At 40.8% G+C, this 18,495-nt stretch overlaps 3 protein-coding genes across 8 annotated transcripts; 1 reads left to right on the top strand and 2 right to left on the bottom strand.

The window, feature by feature from the left end:
- The first annotated feature begins 191 nt into the window (after positions 1-191).
- On the top strand, positions 192-18,421 carry LOC122398809 (tubulin polyglutamylase TTLL5). 5 transcript variants are annotated; one of them, XM_043399021.1, is made up of 15 exons: positions 192-323; positions 5,789-5,962; positions 6,970-7,053; positions 7,155-7,278; positions 14,100-14,206; positions 14,307-14,520; positions 15,162-15,418; positions 15,533-15,732; positions 15,995-16,224; positions 16,294-16,489; positions 16,573-16,738; positions 16,823-16,963; positions 17,031-17,181; positions 17,246-17,412; positions 17,490-18,420. In XM_043399021.1, the coding sequence occupies exons 2-15, from the start codon at positions 5,796-5,798 to the stop codon at positions 17,707-17,709; spliced, it is 2,424 nt and encodes an 807-aa protein (XP_043254956.1). In that variant the 5' UTR covers positions 192-323; positions 5,789-5,795; the 3' UTR covers positions 17,710-18,420. The 5 variants fall into 5 exon arrangements, with proteins under 5 accessions (XP_043254956.1, XP_043254954.1, XP_043254955.1 ...); XM_043399019.1 differs by having other exon boundaries at positions 14,100-14,221; XM_043399020.1 differs by lacking the exon at positions 192-323 and adding an exon at positions 3,790-3,959 and having other exon boundaries at positions 14,100-14,221; positions 17,490-18,421.
- Positions 3,065-5,312, bottom strand: LOC122398918. The gene is made up of 3 exons (XM_043399183.1): positions 5,070-5,312; positions 4,151-4,316; positions 3,065-3,498 (listed from the first exon to the last, which is right to left on the bottom strand). Exons 1-3 carry the CDS (start codon positions 5,310-5,312, stop codon positions 3,065-3,067), a joined length of 843 nt encoding a protein of 280 aa, XP_043255118.1.
- Positions 7,564-13,394, bottom strand: LOC122398810. Of its 2 annotated transcripts, none has more exons than XM_043399025.1 (2): positions 10,061-10,203; positions 7,564-9,583 (listed from the first exon to the last, which is right to left on the bottom strand). In XM_043399025.1, the coding sequence occupies exon 2, from the start codon at positions 9,564-9,566 to the stop codon at positions 7,824-7,826; it is 1,743 nt and encodes a 580-aa protein (XP_043254960.1). In that variant the 5' UTR covers positions 9,567-9,583; positions 10,061-10,203; the 3' UTR covers positions 7,564-7,823. The 2 variants fall into 2 exon arrangements, with proteins under 2 accessions (XP_043254960.1, XP_043254959.1); XM_043399024.1 differs by lacking the exon at positions 10,061-10,203 and adding an exon at positions 12,467-13,394 and having other exon boundaries at positions 7,565-9,583.
- Positions 18,422-18,495: the final 74 nt, after the last annotated feature.

Below are 18,495 nucleotides of genomic sequence, written 5' to 3'. Positions count from 1 at the left end.
GTAAATACATTATAAATGTTGAAACACTGTTTTTATGATCCAAAGGCTTGGACTGGAAGCATTCTATATAGTGTTAGCATTGTACAAACACAATAAAAGGCGTGGCAACAGTATCAAAGATAAGGTAAAAACTTTTGTCGGGTATGTACTCGATTAGTTCGTCTTTCGGCTGGCAGAGGCAGTCCTGGTCATGGTGCCATACGGTATGGCTGCGGTTTGTCCAAGTTTTCTCGTTATTCTGATATAATTTGAAGCAAACCATCGATAGTGATGTTTTACTCGCGTGGAAGTTGACTAAAAAGTAATCGTGGTTTCGAATGTTGGTGAGTATTGTCATAGAATTAATTCACGTACATCTATCATAATATGTTTATCGAGCACGCGGCCAACACGCCGTCTGCCAGGGTGACAAGCATCATCCTTTTTTATCTCAGCTGAGTCGATGGACCGTTTACTTTGATCGGTTCTTTTAGTGTTTTTCGTTGTTTCCGTTCCTGTCCAAGCGATGTTTTCAACTCGACGATCATCGTATCCTTAAAAGCCGTGCACCAGCTATTTAAACGGTGATATTCAATCGAAGTGAAATTAAATTAAGAACCGAGTATTCTCAATTTTCAATGAATTTTTTACTTTTGGCCATCTTGGAGATTTTCGGATCGTAGGTCGTCTCTATTTTCGTAACGTTCGGGGATGTCCCGTCAATTCCGTTGGTCGTATCCGCTTTCAGTTATTCAACATTTTGATTCGAAAGCATCGTTTATTTTCACGCGTTCTATTTTTATCATAACACATAGGTGTCTCCTAATAGATTACTTAAATGCTAGAACAATAGAACGATACATCACCGATGTTAATTTCGTTGGAGGGATAGTGATTATGTTGCGGACGTTGATTCGTAAAATAAAAATGTGAAATTTTTGGTAGAAAAGGAAACAAACAAATCTAATTTTAGTAATAAACAGAGTAGATGTCGATAATTGTAATATAGAAAACATATGTGTGGAAATGAAGATGGAACAAAGAGAAAAACAGTTTCGAGGTACGATGTATTTACAGATAAGTATGCTCATCGACAATAGAATAAAAACGTTGGGTGAACTTGTCTGTAAATGACATATTAATAACTAAATTTGGTAACGCGTAAATGAAAAAATACGAGTAGATTGTAGACAAATATTTCCCGTATTCGTCTCGTAAAACGAAATAAGTACCGTGTAATGTAGAACGTTTGGCGAATACACGCGAGGAAACCCTTTACGAGAACGTGTTCGTCGCACGATGGAAACTGTAAACGTTATCACAACGAGCTCTTGGTCACCGTACGCTAAATAATTCTTACCGAAGGCGGTGCATAAAAAAAGACAGTAGGTACTTATGTAGAATCTGTTTGCGCGGTTAATCGATTTCAATCAGTGCCAAGCGCCACGAACCGATTGTGCGCACAATAGGATTAGATTTCGGTTTTAATCCGTGTGCATGTATCGTGTCACGGTACGCGTATCTCGTTCGAAACGATCGCGTGATACGTGAACCGATTCTACGATTCGACCAGTTCGATTTTCGTTGAGAAAAAAACCGTTTCTGTTATCGGTTCTGGCTACTGTGTCTCATTGTCAGACTTTCCTCACCGTGACCTAGAATCGACTCGACTCGACGCAACGCAACGGTTTAGAATTTAACGGTAGATACCTGACATTCAACTGTTGTGTCAACGCATTAAGGGGTTAGACCACCTTGAACCTGTTTCAAAGTTTAAAGTTGCGCTTGGCTTTTGTTTTCCTTTTTTTTTAAACAAAGGGACGTTTATAGTGGTTTTCAAGTTGATATACAGGGTGTTCTGTTCGGGCAACCCTGGGAAAGATTTTAATGAGATTCTAGAGGCCAAAATAAGACAAAAATCAAGAATACCAATTTGTTGATGGAGGAGGGTTCGTTAAAAAGTTATTAAATTCAAAAATTTCAAATCGTTCTGGAAAAATTATTTTCGATTGCGGGGGTCAGTTACAATCATTTTTGGTGAATAGACATACCCCCGAATTCCTACCCACTTTCGAGAAAAAAATTCGTTTAGGTAGACAAATTTTTCGACGAAATTAAAATATTTCAAATCATTTTGGAAAAATTATTTTCGATTGCGGGGGTCAGTTACAATCATTTTTGGTGAATAGACATACCCCCGAATTCCTGCCCACTTTCGAGAAAAAAATTCAAGAAGGTAGACAAATTTTTCGACGAAATTAAAATATTTCAAATCATTCTGAAAAAATTATTTTCTGATGCGGGGGTCAATTGCGATCATTTTCTGTCATTACACATACCCCCGAATTCCTACGCACTTCCGAGAAAAAAATTCCTTACTGAAAACCTAATTAGGTGCCTAAATTTTTAACCCCCCTTTTTGACTGGCGTTGGATCTCATATAACACGGAATTTTCTAGGAAGCTATCTACCGTGTTATAGGAGGGTTACCTGTTTTTCGTAAACCTTGTTTCTTTATGACTCGAACGCTAGGGGGAAAAAGTTTAATTCGATCAAACGTTATAGGCGATCGTAATGTAGGGGCCTTGGTTTCATTTATAGATGCTATTGTCGTAATTGAAACTCGTAATGGCGTGGGTGGAGATGCGTGGCTGTGTAAAACCGGAAATGAAATAGGAAAATAGTCGATACGGTTAACAGCGGAGACCGTGAGAATCATAATTTTCGTAGGGGACACGGTGCGTGAGTTCCGGGTGAGTCGATGACCGGAGAGGTAAAGGCCGTTTAGACGGTTCACGTTCGCCAGATAGGCAGAGAGGGGTAACTATCGGAAGTACCTGTTGACGATCTCGAGGATTATGCAGCTATATCGCGGCTGGTTCGCTATAGGGCGGTGCCAATGTTGGGTACTCGCGGTACAGTTATCCATAAAGTTAAAAGTCCTTTCTCGTCGCAGGGATAACAATTTAAATCGTTTTATTAGGAATTTAAATTGGCAAATAACATGCAATTGGTACTGTTCGAGGTACACGTATTTCGAACAATCGATTTCGGGGGTAGAATCGTCGAAAGGGTACGAAGAAGGTTAATAGATCGGTCGAGTGACGGTGGTCTCGGTGATCGAGAGCTTGCCAGTCGGTCGATCCGCGTCGATCAACAGGATGCCGATCTTGAGGTAGCTGATCAGGATCATGGATGCACCGCGGCCGTGTTGGGGCTGAGGCTGCCTCATCAGGATGTAGTCGAAGGGCGCCCAGCTCTTGGCGTCGATGCACCTCGTGCAGATCGTCCGACGATCGTGTTCGGTAATCTGTCGTGTGTTCTCGATGAACGTGCAGAACTGCGACCTGGTCGCCAGTGTGTTAACGGTTTTCAGTCGCGGACCTATCTTGGCCAGCAGTCGATAGAATTTCCGTCCCCGGAATCTGCTCCCGAGTATATTGATCGTGTGCAAATTGCGGCACCTCTCCAGTATGCGGATAAGCTGGCCCGAGCGTAGATACAACTTTGACGTAGAGCCTGTCGAGGGAAACTCGGAATGGATGACACGATCAAAACGAAAACCGATCCCACCTTGGTTATTCGGGTGGTAACCGAACAATTACCAGGTACATCATAGATCAACGAGACCAACGAGGTGTTATTTATCACATGTACACCGTCGTACGTGTATTTGTACCAAGAAAAAAAGCGTTAACGACGGGTGGTAGCCGCCGACGCCGCGTCATTTCAACCAACGATCCTTTTCCCCACCAATTTCTTTACCCTCGATTGTAGCGCCTCCTATTACCCAGTACAAGTTCGGAATACTAATTACGTCGCGGCCGTATACGATAAGTAATACCGTTGTCAGCCGTTATACGCCGCGTGTATCATATTTGTGAATCATTCGCAAACTTCCCGCTAATCGATACGATATTTCTATTCTACGTGCCGCTGGCTGGACACATTGACCACGCAAACTGTTTACAATCGGCTAGGTAAGAGGCTAAAGGTGCTATGGGAACTTCACCGATGCATCGTTAACAAATATATCTATACATAGCAATTACGACTAGGCGATTTCTCTCTCTTGCTCAACGTCTATCAAAAACCTCCGTGTGTTGTTCGGAGTACATTTCGACCCGAGCAGAAATGCTTTTCGAATTGAGAAACACGAGGATTGGGGGACCTGTGCAATTGGAAATGTGCAATTCCTCGAGCCTTTTGTTCGTCAGCGAAAGTTGCCGCAGAATATCGTCGCAGTCGGCTCTGACGTTTATCCTGAACGTTCTCAACAACGGCATCCTCTTCAGCTCCCTGATCACCTCCGCCGTCTCCAGTTCATTGTTCGTCACCTGGAATTAGCATCGAAACATTTTTAACTTACGATAGACAATGGATAAGGAACTAACAACGATCGTCTAACTGATAAAGATGGGGTGATAAGAGCTGTTTGTCCCATTGGGAATGCGTAACGCGGAGAAGCCAGGTCTGGAATTAACATCGAAACATTTTTAACTTACGATAGACAACGGATAAGGAACTAACAACGATCGTCTAACTGATAAAGATGGGGTGATAAGAGCTGTTTGTCCCATTGGGAATGCGTAACGCGGAGGAGCCAGGTCAAGAGGACCCTAACCCCTTAGCTCACAATTACGTCTCAGAGACGTGATAAGTCCACCGAGTCAAACCTTGGTGTCGCTTTTGGCACCCACAGTTGGGAATTAAATCGTAAGGCAAGGGGTTAATCCTTCAACCCAACGAATAAACGAAACGATATGTTATAAATGTAAGCGTTCGTATACCGTGCATAGGATACGCGTTTCCGGTACGTCGAAACGAACGGTGGCTTCTAGGGTATCGAGACGGTATACGAACGCTTGCATTTATAACATATCGTTTCGAACGTTTCTCATTGCGTTAGGTCGTTGGGTTGAAGGATGAACCCCTTGCCTTACGATTTAATTTCCAACTGTGGCTTCCAGGGTATCGAGACGGTAAGAACTCGGCCAGTGAAAGCTCGTAATATTCGAAATATTCGATTTGGTATCGCGAAGGGTCTCTATTTCGGTTAGTTTTGCAGTGTACGATGCGGATTCGATTACCTCGTAAGTTCGCCATAGAAAGGGATCGCGAACGACTCGCTCGAAGAACACCGACACGCGTCTAACGGCGCATAAATCCTTGTACGGTAGATAGGAAAGAATTTCGAGGATGATTTCCACTGGTAACGAAGCGATTCCCGCGATTGGAAACGATGTCGGATTTATGGGCCACGCGTTCCACTTGTTACCGATTCTGGCGCGCTTCCTAATGGGTTCCCCGGTAATCATCGCAACCTCGTCCATTCTCGTTGCGTTCCCATTGCTACGCTCGCCTCTTCTCACATCCTCCTCCGATTCTGGATAGCACTTTCGCTCGCGATATCGTTTATTTTGGGGTTACTGCATCGGGACGACGGGACTGGGAATTTTGACATCTGTCACGCCGAATATCATCCACCCGCCGCTTTTGTTTTCTCCACTCGAACGACCACGCTGTGCTAACGTTTCGTACATCTGTTTACTTTACTCGACTTCATATTCTCCATTTTATTTTTTACTACCAAAATCAAGTTTTTAGGACCCCCCTTAAAATTCTTAACGGTTTACTACGAAGAGAACATGGAAAATTTTTATTTTTTTTACGATTATCTAGAGTGGTGTTCGATATATCTATGTATGCCACTAAATTTAATATCACATACATAAAGGTAGATTATTTATCACCGAGAAAGAATATTCCCTTTCCTCGTACCGTAACGGGCGAATATTTCCAATTACAGATCAATTATGCTGTCCCAAATGGAAACGAACATTAATGGAAAGCTGGAAGGGAAACGACCCAAGGAACTGATGTCGTCCTCCAGTCTTTCCGGTATGTCGCAATTGTCTAACAGTAGCGAGGAGACCCTGGAGCCCCTTGTACATAAGCCGCACAAATCGGAGTCGTTGGAAAGGTATGCCGAATGGAAGTTCAAACAACAGTCTAATCAAAAATACTTTTCGTATTTTATCCAAGATACAAGGTTTAATTAGATGCCATCAGTTGTTGCCAATTATTAATAACGGTTAGAAAAATTTAGTTATTATGTGCCGCGTTGTCAGTAATTACCGATCGCGATAAAAAAAAGGCATACGAATAGAGTTCATACCTTATGGACTTTCGTGGCCCAATCTGACTGCCATACCGACCTGAAAATTCGGCGGTGATTTTAGTGCCCTCTTCACATGGATAGCGGTCAGTTGAGAAACTATTCACTGAATTGGTTGGGTTAGGTCGGTTGACTATGGAAGGGATTAGAAAATGCAATTTTCATTAAACTTTATTTCTGAACTAGAGAGAAAAAAAAATTATTTTTAGTTGCGGGAGCCAATTGCAATCATTTTTGGTGAATAGACATACCCCCGAAATCCTACCCACTTTCTAGAAAAAAATTCGAGAAGGCGTGAAATTTTTTGAGAAAATTAAAAGATTTCTAATCGTTCTAAAAAAATTATTTTCAGTTGCGCGGGTCGATTACAATCATTTTTGGTGAATAGACATAACCCCGAATTCCTACCCACTTTCGAGAAAAAAATTCCTTACCGAAAATATATTGCTCGCGCGCGATGCCAGTAACTACGAACTCAATCTACAATTTTAAACTAACAGATTTTTAAATACATTCCTTTCCTCGTAGCTCGTTAATCAAATTGACATCGAATTATAATAAATAATTCAAGCACAAACAAAATTTTAATTTCATCGAAACGAACCATGCAATTCCTTTTTTATCGACGTCTGATAAGTGTTTGGCTCTACGTTACCGACACGAACGTTCTGCAACGCGTACACACTCATATGTATGTGTGTATATTGCGTTAGCTGCGCTTTTCTAATTTCTCGGATATTCTACTTATATTTACATTAATATTAATATTAATATTAATATTTATATGTAACATGTATAATATACTTTTGCAGCACAACCAAGAATAAAAGTCCGCAACATAACGAATGGCTATTGAATGGACCAATGGTAAACAAAACATCTATTCTACGTTTCAAGTAAGTTGACAAAATATACACACTCGTTCTTTCTATTTCTTGCATATTTTACATTACCATTGACACACTTTAGTATTCTAATTGACTAATTACTTTGTTAGATGCTCCGCATTAGCGACACCCCCGGAAGAACCACCAGCGAGGAAATTACACATGACCTATAAAATTTTTCAAACGGATACGAAGCTTATCAATCTGCTGCTGCAATCGCATGGATTAACAGAGGTGAGTCATTTCTAATCTATATACAATACCATAGTCCGAAATTTATCTCCAAGAAATTTCTATTATAATAAAAAATCATAGTATTGATATGCTATGCAATTTTTCATTGTCATTCGATCGTACGTTATTATACGAATTAGCTCTTTTTTTATTTCAAATTTTTCAATATATTACTAATACGTAATTACAAAATAGTAGTACAATTTATGCTTCAAAAAGAAAATCATTCTATTATTACTGCATATTATTTTTGCATTTACGATTGCCACAAAACCTGGAATCGTACAATTATTATTATCATTATTTTTTTCGTTTTTTGTTTTTTGTTTTTTTTTTTCCTTTAAATTTATGTTTACCTAAATGTATAACATTTTCTGCGTTTTCTCAAATACAAATTGTTTTATATTTATTAATGTAATTTTTAATACTGACAACCTTACAGTCTATTAAAGGATAACAGATTTTAATTAAATGGCAGTTGATAGTTCCATGGACTGAATTCTTAAGGAGCTAGATTTATTAGTATAGTAGGTGTAAAATGCCTGTTACTCGATACAATTACTCCAAAACCAATGTGCTCCTGGACACAGGTCCATGTCCAAATTTGCCCGAGTCAGTGTTGTTCTTAGCATTCTGACGCCCTCGCAATCTAAACCCCAATTAGCTAAATTTCCAATTTTTCGCAGTCTTTTACAGTTTTTAAACATATTTAGCACAGTTGTTGCGGACACTTTACTGGCCTCATATATATAAAAACATGTCAGGTTTTGTACTAAACTATTTTCACATTTATCAGACTTTCTTGGCTGTCTGTGCTTGCTCGTCGCACTCAATAACTTTTCCAAATGTTCGTTTGTGAGATCGAAACAACTATGAACATGAAGCGCCGTCAACTGCGGCGCTAACAAAAGAATTTTTGTTATAGCAACAGCACTTACTATGCGTCCCAATTGAATTTTTTTTAAATATTTTAGTGGCGGGGGGTCAGGTCCTTCGCTCCAAATTGTATTCGAACCGTCGTTAGTGAATGTTCTGAGATTGCAGCAACTACCAAAAATTTCTTTCAAGTCCACTTGTATAAGATTTTCGTGTTGGGTTATTCGGAGATTAAGTTCACGCAAGTTGTGACCGTTCGTACGAAGATAGTCATAGAAACCATCTAACCATTCCCTTTGAGGCGGTATACTATGCACGCTTAGAGACGTAATGTAAGGAAATAGTCGTAAAGCTTCGGGTGGATGATAAGGTTCGGAGATGTGTAATTTTTCCACTTTTGGACATGCTTGTGCTAAAAGTTCTAAACGGATTGGAGTGGTTCTGCAACTTCTTGCTTGTGTTAGACTAAATGGAGTTTTAAATCCAACGAGTCCTTTGTTCATGATCTCCACCACTCGTCCCATATGACTATACTCTGCCAAGGATTCCAATCGTGGAACATGCACTAGAGCCAAAAGTACCCCTGCACTGGTCACTCCAGTATTGGCAACATTAAGTACTCTGAGCGTGTCGCAAAGAAAGTTTCTGCTTTCGTAATATTCTAACAATACCCCATGTTTTTCCTTCTTTTCCGATTTAGAATTCCTCATTTTTAACTTTGAGAGTAATGTTTTTAGACGAGACCAGCTGGTAGGTTCTTGCATCGCAGTATGAGACACTTTATCTCTAAGTTCTACTTGTAACAATAATTGCTTCAATCCTACGTCCGTTACTTGTCTGGAACAAGCAACATCCAAAATTACTAGCTTTGGACAAGCTTTTCCCACAACTTGAAGCACCGCGTCGCTGGCTATGTTACGAAGCGTCAGACTCATCAGATTTTTCATATTCATAAGTGCGGATCTTAGTAATTTGCAATCTAATCTTAGCAGAGCAGATCGAGCCAATTCCAAAGATTCTAATCCGATTCCTTCCGATGCAAGCAGTTTTAATAACGATGTCTGATGACTACATCCGTAGTAGCAACAAAGATTCACTTTCAACTGCTTTATATCGTGCCCGAGAAGAAGGGCCAATAGATACAAAGGAGCTGGCCCAGAAATTAATGTAGATCCATCGGATGCAGGTCCATACAACATTTTTGAAGTTTCTTCTACGACTTGAGATCGCAAACGTGCTGGTAAAGCATTTATGTAATAAGGTCTGATTGTCTGCTTCGCATATGCCAACACTTGCACTGCGGATGAATCTTGCGAAAGCACCTGCAGACGTCGGCACGTCCCGTCGAGTTGTTGACACACACGTCCCAAACTAAGCCCCTCTAAGGAGTTAGGCTGACGGTGGCCAGGCATCTTCTCTTGTTCATTCACTGTAATATATGATACATTCTTCAATTTATGGTGATAATAATAATAATAACGTTTTTAATATTTACAATAGGTTTAGGATCATGTCGTTAATAAAAATTTCATTTTGTTGTGTAACTTGCTAATAATGAAGGTTTAGAAGCTCAATAAGCAATTAATAGGAATGTTTATCGCAGCAATGTTTCAATGTCGCGTAACATGAGGCCGTGATTAGTAAGTGATTAGAAATTAAAGTAGTCTCGGTTATTAAAGAGCATAGGTGTAGAATAGAGAAAGTTATCCGTGTTAAGCTTTGTCGCTATTTGTAATAATGTGTACAGAGTTAATAATCGAAACAAATATTTTGACTTTGAGGTTAACTGCGTCTGAAACGCGATATGGGAATCGTTTTTACACGTTTCCATTTTCTCAAACATTGAACAGATATTATTCGGACGATGTTGATTAAAAGCAGTTATGTATGTGAACAATTTTCCTACGTAATTATCGGTAGTGAAAAAAATTCTCGTTTCCATCTGCGTGAACTTTCAAGCGACAAAACGCCCCGACACTTTTTCTCGAATAATTTTATTACGTGGTCGAAAAAATTGCATGTTCTTCGTTCGAGTAGTTTCAAATCAATTTTGTTATTAAACTGGAATATTTTTTTAGGTATGAAAATATGTTTACGCGTCTGTTTTTTCTTGTTATAAAGGTCAAATCAACAGATTAAGTAGGCAATTCAATCCGATTTCCTGTTTGTTCATGAAAAATATTTTGATAATTACATTCAAGCGAAATATGTACTTGTACAGATAAATTGGATGGAATTGTTTTTCCATAATAAAATTGACTCTGTTCATTACTGGTTCAGTTTATGTTAAAAACTATTGTGTATTATCTTTGCAAGAGAGCAAAATGGTCGAGTCATTTCTCAAGCTTAGTTTAAACTCGAGTTCCATCTTCGACACGTGAGACAGCATACATAAATAGATCGACGATAATTCAAGCAATTTACGTGTACTCGAGGTATACCAATGCGCATTTAATGGATGAAACGTTGTTGTTGAATTTTTGCTATCGTACATGGTACAAGCTCGTCTATATCGAGATTTTTATTTATTTTCGATAGGAATGCGAATCAGCAACATTTGCGTATCGGAGATGTACATATTGCGTGAATGACAGAAAGGTAGTATCGAGGCACGACGGTATGGCGCCATGGCGCCACGGCGCGTTCTGTGGTTATGAAAAGATTGGCGGGAGAATGATTCGAGTACATAACACGATTTCTTACGCGCAGGCTTAACCCTTTACTTATTTAAGCCGACTATAGTCACCCGTTGAAATTTCGCATTAGTTTATAAATCTGGTTAAGCATAGCATAGCTTTCACTATATGGAATTAAAAATTTGCTGATATTTCTAGCGATCTTGTCATGGAATTCGTTAAAATAGAATCACCAATCTTGGTTCGTAAGATTGGTGGAAATTTGAGAAAATCGATGTTAAGATTGATTCACGCGGTAGCAACGGACGATCTTAATTGGCGATGTCGGCATCCCGGCGAACTTTGAGATCCAAGTTGAGCACGTGACGCACCGCGTCGAAATTCAAACAATATGTAAACGACGCACACCGGTCCTGTCGCACGTGTTGGTCGGTCACACGTTCTGTTACATAAAAGCAAACACATCGAATCCGATACACGCCGCTGCGACACTTTCACTGGACCATTTTTTTTTTTTTCGTTCATTCTAGTTACAAGCAAGCAATCGACGCTACTTTCTAGTAACGGTATTTAAAGCCGTCTGACACTCCGCGCGTACGTTTCTACACTGCTCGAAGTAATTAAACGATCACTTGTCCGTGCGAGGTAACTAATATGTACTTTGAAATTCACTTTAAAATACGGATTGGATCCTACGGTATTTATTTCGTTTTTTTCTTCACACTCGTTTCGTTCTTCCTCGATTGTTTTCAGCGGCGTTCTTTGCATCTCGAGCGCCTAACGATTTCAGGTAAATATCTACACCAAACTGCGTATGCTTGCTATCGACGCGTCGCGACGACGAGATTGCACGATACAAGGAAGATGGGTCTCTCTTTCGGCTATTTATGGGAGGTAGATTTTAAAGGCAGCTATAGTTTTCCAGTAAACCAAAAGTTTCGTGGTAACGTAGTAATAGTTTAATCGAAAATTGCCAAGTTTCATTACATGTTACCGTCCAAGTATATAAGGTATCTTATCGAATGATAACGTCATTTGCCCAGGTGGTCCGTTAATCATTTTCAGCGGTATATTGAAATAAAGGAGAATCAAACATGTAGCATTGTAAAACATTCAAAGTCAAAGAAGAAAGGTGCTATCTGTTGCGTTGCAATAACGTTAAATGAGTTGATAGGATTTTAATCTGGCCACGTGTTATTCACAGTCCAAATATAAATTGCAGAAATTCTATGTATATTATTCCGATCGTGAAAGATTGCAGCAACGTTCATACAGCGACAGATTGGATTAACAGGTAGAAACGATGAATGATTGATCTTGGTTAGAGGTAAGCTGAGCTTCGGGTGTCTAGAATGAGACAAGATTAGAAGTATCGAACATTATTCGTCGCTTAAATTATCATTGTTCAATGTCCTTTTCTCGACTGCACGAAATTTAATAGCAAAGCACACTCGACGATCGTAGTAGGAAGAGGGGTAAGTGATTGATAGGGACGTCAGGTTTCCAAGTATCTAAGGGCAAGACGAGAAGGAAGCATCATCGGTGATGATCGCTTTCAAGTATGATATTTTAGTGGCATTTGGTAGGATAGCGTGGAAGGTTGCAGTAAAGTCCTGTCAAAGATCTAGTTAGCGGTGAAAGAAGGCGAACGAGATAGTTAGGCGTCAGGTGCCTACCTTGAAACAAGCAAGTCCCCTACGGGTGTCTCCTGAGCGGCGGCTCGTGCTAGACTGCCACCATCACGGAATTGCATGCGTTGGTGGTTCGGCTCGGTTCGACTCGCGTCGTCTCGGTTCGGCTCGGCCAGACTCGGCTCGGCTCGGCTCGCCTCGACCTCGTCGTCCAGCTTTCTGGTCGGCCGCCGCACGACACGCAACATGCAACCACGCTTTTCATCCATCGTGGGACAGAACGTATTAATTATAAACGTGGGCTTCCCCTTTTGTCGCAAAGACCTTAAAATACGCTCTTTGTTTTTAATACGTTTTTAAGACTAATCTTGACTGTAGAAGTAAAGACAAGTGCGCCTCGTGGCAAAGTAGATCAAAGGCAACGAAAACGAAACGGAAAGGGGGGAAACAGAATAGAAAGAACACAACAGTTGGGGCGAGGAACATAAACGTGCAAGAAGATAGCAATTTTCAGGGTGGTATATTCGATCGGATGTGGAACAACAGGTAGGCACACGAACGAATCTGGTGGTAGAAAGTTTGAGGGTCGCGGTTTGCTCGTGACTAAAAAGTTAACCGATCCATCGAATGACAGTCTCGAGTGACGCGTAGAAATCAATGTACGTATGTATAATATGTTGAATGTAGGTACATCCGTGTGTCCCTGGCTACCGGCGGTGGTGGTAGATTTCCTCTTTAATTTCCGCATTGCTTGGACGCTGCAAGGCGAGGAGAGCAGTGCTTTCGGATCGATCCTCGACACCGATCAACCGCATGTTATCGAGGACGATCGTAACGAGGTCAGGAGCCTTCGAGTCCAGTCCGGTCCGGTCCGGTCCGGTCCAGTCCAGATTCGATTCGATTCGATTCGTAGCCCTAGGGTCTAACCTTCGTTCGTTGCCATTCGATGCGTTGTCAGGGACCGTCCACTTCCTTTTTAACCTCCCATTTCATATTCGTTTTCTTCTTCCCGAAGGTATTTCGTTAACGAAATGGTAATGTTCACTTAACGCGGAGGAAAAAAAGGATTGCATGTATTACAAGCGTGTCTCGGCGTTCGTGACGCAAAGCCGAATGAATCCATTGTATATGATAGGTACAGATGCCTACCGCGGATGGCCGGAGCACGGAGAGAATGAAACGAAAAGCCAACGAGCCTGTACGTACCTACGTGTTCACGGTCACGTAGCCTACGGGGAACTCCGCGGGCGCCAACGAACGACTTTGCGTTTCTTTATGACGCTAGTTCCTTGTGACGCTACGCAGCCATACACGATTACTCGCGGCAAACGTCCTTCTCGGTGATTAGCAGTCCACTGGCGTGGATGTATAATATGTACATATCTACCGTGTGTGCGTAGACATTGTTCCTACGAAAAGTAACCGCAAGGTCGCGGCGAAGGCGAAGGCGAAGGCAAAGGCAAAAGGCGATGTGCGTGAATAAGCGACGCACCGCGAAGAATATTAAAGCCGTACGATAGGAGAGCTTCCACGTTCTGGTAAATCGAAACGCCGCGGCGGGCGTCGTTGTTTACCCGGTGTTTACGAGACGGCGCGATCACGCACTTTGCAACCCGAGAAATTTCACGCGTACGTTTCGCGCATAATCGGGAATTGGCTAACGGTTTCTGTTTCGCAGGTGCCTATCAACGAGACGGAATTTAACATCCTATGGATGGGGAATCATCCGAAACCGGACATTCTTCGGAATTTGATGCCCCATCAGAAAGTGAACCATTTCCCAAGGTATAGAGCCAAGCGGTCAGTCCGAACAAAGATGTAAACGTATCGCATTCATTCGACGCGTTTCTTCCGATTCGAATTATTCGTTGAAACTGAATCGCAGGTCGTACGAGATCACGCGCAAGGACCGGCTGTACAAGAACATCGAGGCGATGCAACGCAGCAAAGGGTTAAGAAATCTGGACTTTATACCTCAAACCTTCCTGCTGCCCAGCGAATCGAGGGAATTGCTCACGGCCCATTTCAGGTACCGCGGGCCCTGGATTGTCAAACCTAAAGCCAGTTCCCGCGGACGTGGCATTTATATTGTTAACAGTGTGAGCATAATCATTTTTAGGTATGAATTTAGATAACGTGACCTACACCGTATCTTCCCTGCATTCTTCATCCCCTATAAAGGCGATCGATTAACAAGTACAGGTAACCCTCCTATAACACGGTAGATAGGTTCCTAGAAAATATCGTGTTGTGTGAAACCGTGTTATATGAGACCCAAAGTAAAAATATTATTTTTTAATTCTACATGAGCAACTTAATTTTGATGAAAAATATAAATGTATGTACAACGCAAAACAAAAGATATTATTTTAATTTAAAACAACCTTAATTTAATAAATTACAATTTGTTTATATATTTTTCATGTAAAGCTACTATAGTTCATTATTTTAAGGTAATTTACAGTATTTACGGTAACATGCAGTGCTGTAGAAGTACAATGTTGTACAAAGGTTTTTGTTGTAGGAGGGCTACCTGTACATACCTATATCTATCCAAGCATCTTCTCTATTTGCATTAAACAGATGATTCTGTCCAAGGCTCGGTCGTGTATTTGTCCACGGTAGAAAGTTGAAAGTTGAAAATCTGCCAACAGAATCGTCTAGACGGCTAGCGAAACGAAAAGATTATATTTGTAATTTTACGCAAGTACCAATTACGAGATACGTGTTTTTCTCGCAGCCTGAGAAGATCCTAACGGACGAATCGGTAATTGTCGCACAATACATAAACAATCCACTTCTAGTCGACGGGCATAAATGCGATCTCCGATTATACGTCGCTGTGACGAATTACGATCCGTTGTTGATATACCTGTACGAGGAGGGTTTGGTCAGATTCGCCACGGTGAAATACGACGGTGGTAACCAGTACGTCTGGAATCCTTGCATGCATTTGTGCAATTACAGCATCAACAAATTCCACGTAGATTACGTAAAGTAAGCAAGATCATCTTTCTTATCTTTCTATCGTAGAATAGGATGTTTCATCTGGATTACGCGTATTGATTGTTTCACGATTATCTACTTATCTTTCTATTACGTATGCTACAGGAACGAGGATCCGGACGCGGAAGATGTAGGCCACAAGTGGACTCTGTCGGCGTTGCTCAGACATTTACGCTCGATGGGACAAGACACGGAATCGCTGATGCAACGCGTAGAAGATATTATAATAAAATCGATCCTCGCGACCGCCTCTGGTATTGTCAGCGGCGTCAAGCAATTCGTTAAACATCCGGAAACATGCTTCGGTAATTTCTCGTCGTTGTATTTACGTTCGTCGATTGCAAACCAGTACACGCACCATACACGAGGTGTGTAAATTAGGTAGAGACTGATTTTTATTGTCTCTCTCGAAATAACTTCCTTGGGAAGCTACACACCTCGTATGTATGTACATTGATACGTTCAGTATTCGTAGACAATAGCAGAAAGTTCGATAATCTTACGGATGCGAATGTTTAGGAATTTAAAATTCTTTAGACAGTCCGAGTGAACATGTATTCTTTTCAGAACTGTTCGGCTTCGACATTCTGATCGACGACACGTTGAAACCATGGCTACTGGAAGTGAATTTAACGCCATCGTTAGGCTGTGATTCACCGCTCGACGTTAGGCTAAAATCAGCGTTGATAGCCGATCTGCTTACCCTTGTTGGTATACCTGCGGTCGATCCAATTTTACGGCCGCAGACCATGAATCTGAACCGAGCTACCGTTACCTCCACCAAAAGAATAGCCAACGTAAGTTTTCTATTACGATTTCGTTCTAGTCTATCGTACCGATATAACTTACCATTCCGTTGTTTCTAGTGCAGAAGAGTACACTCGGCCGAGACATTGTCGCAAAGGAAAAAGAACGTCAATAAAAGTAATATCAACAAAACGGGATTAACCTCCGAACAGCAACGAATAGTAGCATCCGCGAAAGCCCAATTCGAACGACGAGGAGGATTCGTTCGAATATTTCCTAGTCCAAAATCATGGGAGATGTATTCGCAATATTTAGGTTAATAAAAAATATATATTTTTTATTGAAGGTTCTATTCCCGTTGAGCTAATACTTCATATTATTTTTCTATTTATACGTAGATCCAACAACGGGAATACCGGTAGTTTCGGATCCGTTAGGACCAGGCAGAGTCCCGCAACACGTGAACACCAATTATAATCTTATGTTGCACGAACAATTGTTCCCTGCAGCGAGTCGTACCACAGGCTTTATCATACCTGAAGTTACGCTGGATAGACTGTCTAGGTACGTTTGTGAAAATATCTATTAAATGTTAACTTTCTTCTTATTCGTACACAGTTTGATAAAGTTCCTAACAACTCGTTACAGATTCGAAAGATACGAGAGAGCTTTGGTGAAGGGTCACAAACAAAGCTTAGATCGCGGCGACAGTAAGGAAAACATGGACACTGATAAGCACAAGTATAAGAGTCAGGTGGTGCAGTCCATGCACGACGGAAATAAACTTAGGTAGGTCGTTTAAACCTAGAACAGATAAAAAAGGAGTCTATTTGATAGATAAGCACATGCATTTTAGCCCTGGAGAGGCTAGAAAAGCCTTCGGTTTATATTTAGGCCACATATTGCGTAAGATATCGCAACCTAATGCCGACCCAGCGTGCTGTGACCTTGTAATGAAATTCCTCCAGCAATCTGCTAGTAATTTAAGAACACCTTTCTTTTTCACGGTAAGTCACCCGAGCGTGCTCTGCAAAGTAGCAAACTCTTTTATCCCGCAATCTTACTGCGCAGTTGCCGAGCAGCAAATTGAGCGATAAAGATCGTGCTGCTGTTACTGCTAAGCAGCTCTCGGATTTTTTACATCTCTACAATCGGGAAACGGATCTTTATGCTGATACGGTTGACCGTCCACGTACCGTTCCCAACAAACTTTTCCAAAAGTTTTTAGCCGCTGCGAGGTGAGTTCAAATCCAACCTGTTTCGATCTCATTTAATCGCGCGTTAATATCGAGTGTACAATTTAATTATTAAACAGCGAAGAGGACTTGGATGATATATTGATTCTGCAAACGAGACTGTACAAGTGTGCTCACAGTTTCTTGGGAAGAAGCGGTTTCGCAGGTAGCCTACCAGGTCCTAATTTATTGGGCTCTCTGCCGCATATTACATCCCGCGTGTATTCGAACGCCGCCACCAGCGAACAGTGTAAATGTAATCAATCCATCATCAGGCCTACGAAAGCTCCACGTACATAGCTAAGCTACAATTTACGAGCATCCGTTATAGCAAAGTTAGCTTGTTAAAATACTAAATACGGCTGTTCTAGGACTTCCTAGCACAAGTGGACAATCTCTCTCTTACTTATTTACTCACGTGTGTGTGTGTGTGTCTCTACACACACAAACAATCTTTCTCATCGAAAAAAGTAATACAGATAACCAATTACAAAAGTAATATTTTGGGTACGCTTTGAGAACGCTTTAATGTTCGCTTGTATATTTGTTAAGATAGAAATGTTCGTTACACGATACCTCCAACGAATACATAATATCGTCGAGCCTTCTTAAGGAAATTTTTTTATAGCGTTTACAGTCGAATCCACGTTCTTACATCGCGATTTTATCTTAAAACTAGTCTTTAGCAAACAAAGATTCATCGAACCTGTACAAAAGTACGGTAACTCGGAAATAAAAATTTCTTGAATGTAGGTGTCGCACGAGACAGGCGGCCAATTATATTTGGAACAGTTTAGGATTAAATCTTTGTATATTCGACAAAGCAATTATTAAGTTTTAACGAAGATGCGTTGTATCGGCCTACTCGACAGACGATGAATGTTTAACTAATTATCCGTGTCTTGAAAAATATTCAGCTTGAAAAGAAAAACAAAACGAAAGAAACAAAAAAAAAAAAAAGATGATCTTGGTTCAAATTTTTAACTATTTTGCATCGCACACGCACCGTTTATCTGTTCAAGTTTTTTTTACGTTAACCGATTGATTAATTTTAATTAGTTTACATATTTAAATTTCATATTTAAT

Source organism: Colletes gigas, unplaced genomic scaffold (genome assembly GCF_013123115.1).
Source record: "Colletes gigas isolate AHSC1104 unplaced genomic scaffold, ASM1312311v1 Colletes_gigas_Sc00012, whole genome shotgun sequence".
Taxonomy (NCBI): Eukaryota; Metazoa; Arthropoda; class Insecta; order Hymenoptera; family Colletidae; genus Colletes; species Colletes gigas.
This window is presented reverse-complemented; position numbering and strand designations above follow the sequence as displayed.

Coding starts and splice junctions, on each gene's coding strand:
- LOC122398918 (XM_043399183.1), bottom strand. CDS start 5,312: ATGGACGAGGTTGCGATGATTACCGGGGAACCCATTAGGAAGCGCGCC. Junction 4,317..5,069: donor TTCTATGGCGAACTTACGAG/GTAATCGAATCC, acceptor TGCTAATTCCAG/GTGACGAACAATGAACTGGA. Junction 3,499..4,150: donor GCACATTTCCAATTGCACAG/GTCCCCCAATCC, acceptor TTCCCTCGACAG/GCTCTACGTCAAAGTTGTAT.
- LOC122398809 (XM_043399020.1), top strand. CDS start 5,796: ATGCTGTCCCAAATGGAAACGAACATTAATGGAAAGCTGGAAGGGAAA. Junction 7,054..7,154: donor ACATCTATTCTACGTTTCAA/GTAAGTTGACAA, acceptor TTACTTTGTTAG/ATGCTCCGCATTAGCGACAC. Junction 14,521..15,161: donor GCATTTATATTGTTAACAGT/GTGAGCATAATC, acceptor TTTTTCTCGCAG/CCTGAGAAGATCCTAACGGA.
- LOC122398810 (XM_043399024.1), bottom strand. CDS start 9,566: ATGCCTGGCCACCGTCAGCCTAACTCCTTAGAGGGGCTTAGTTTGGGA.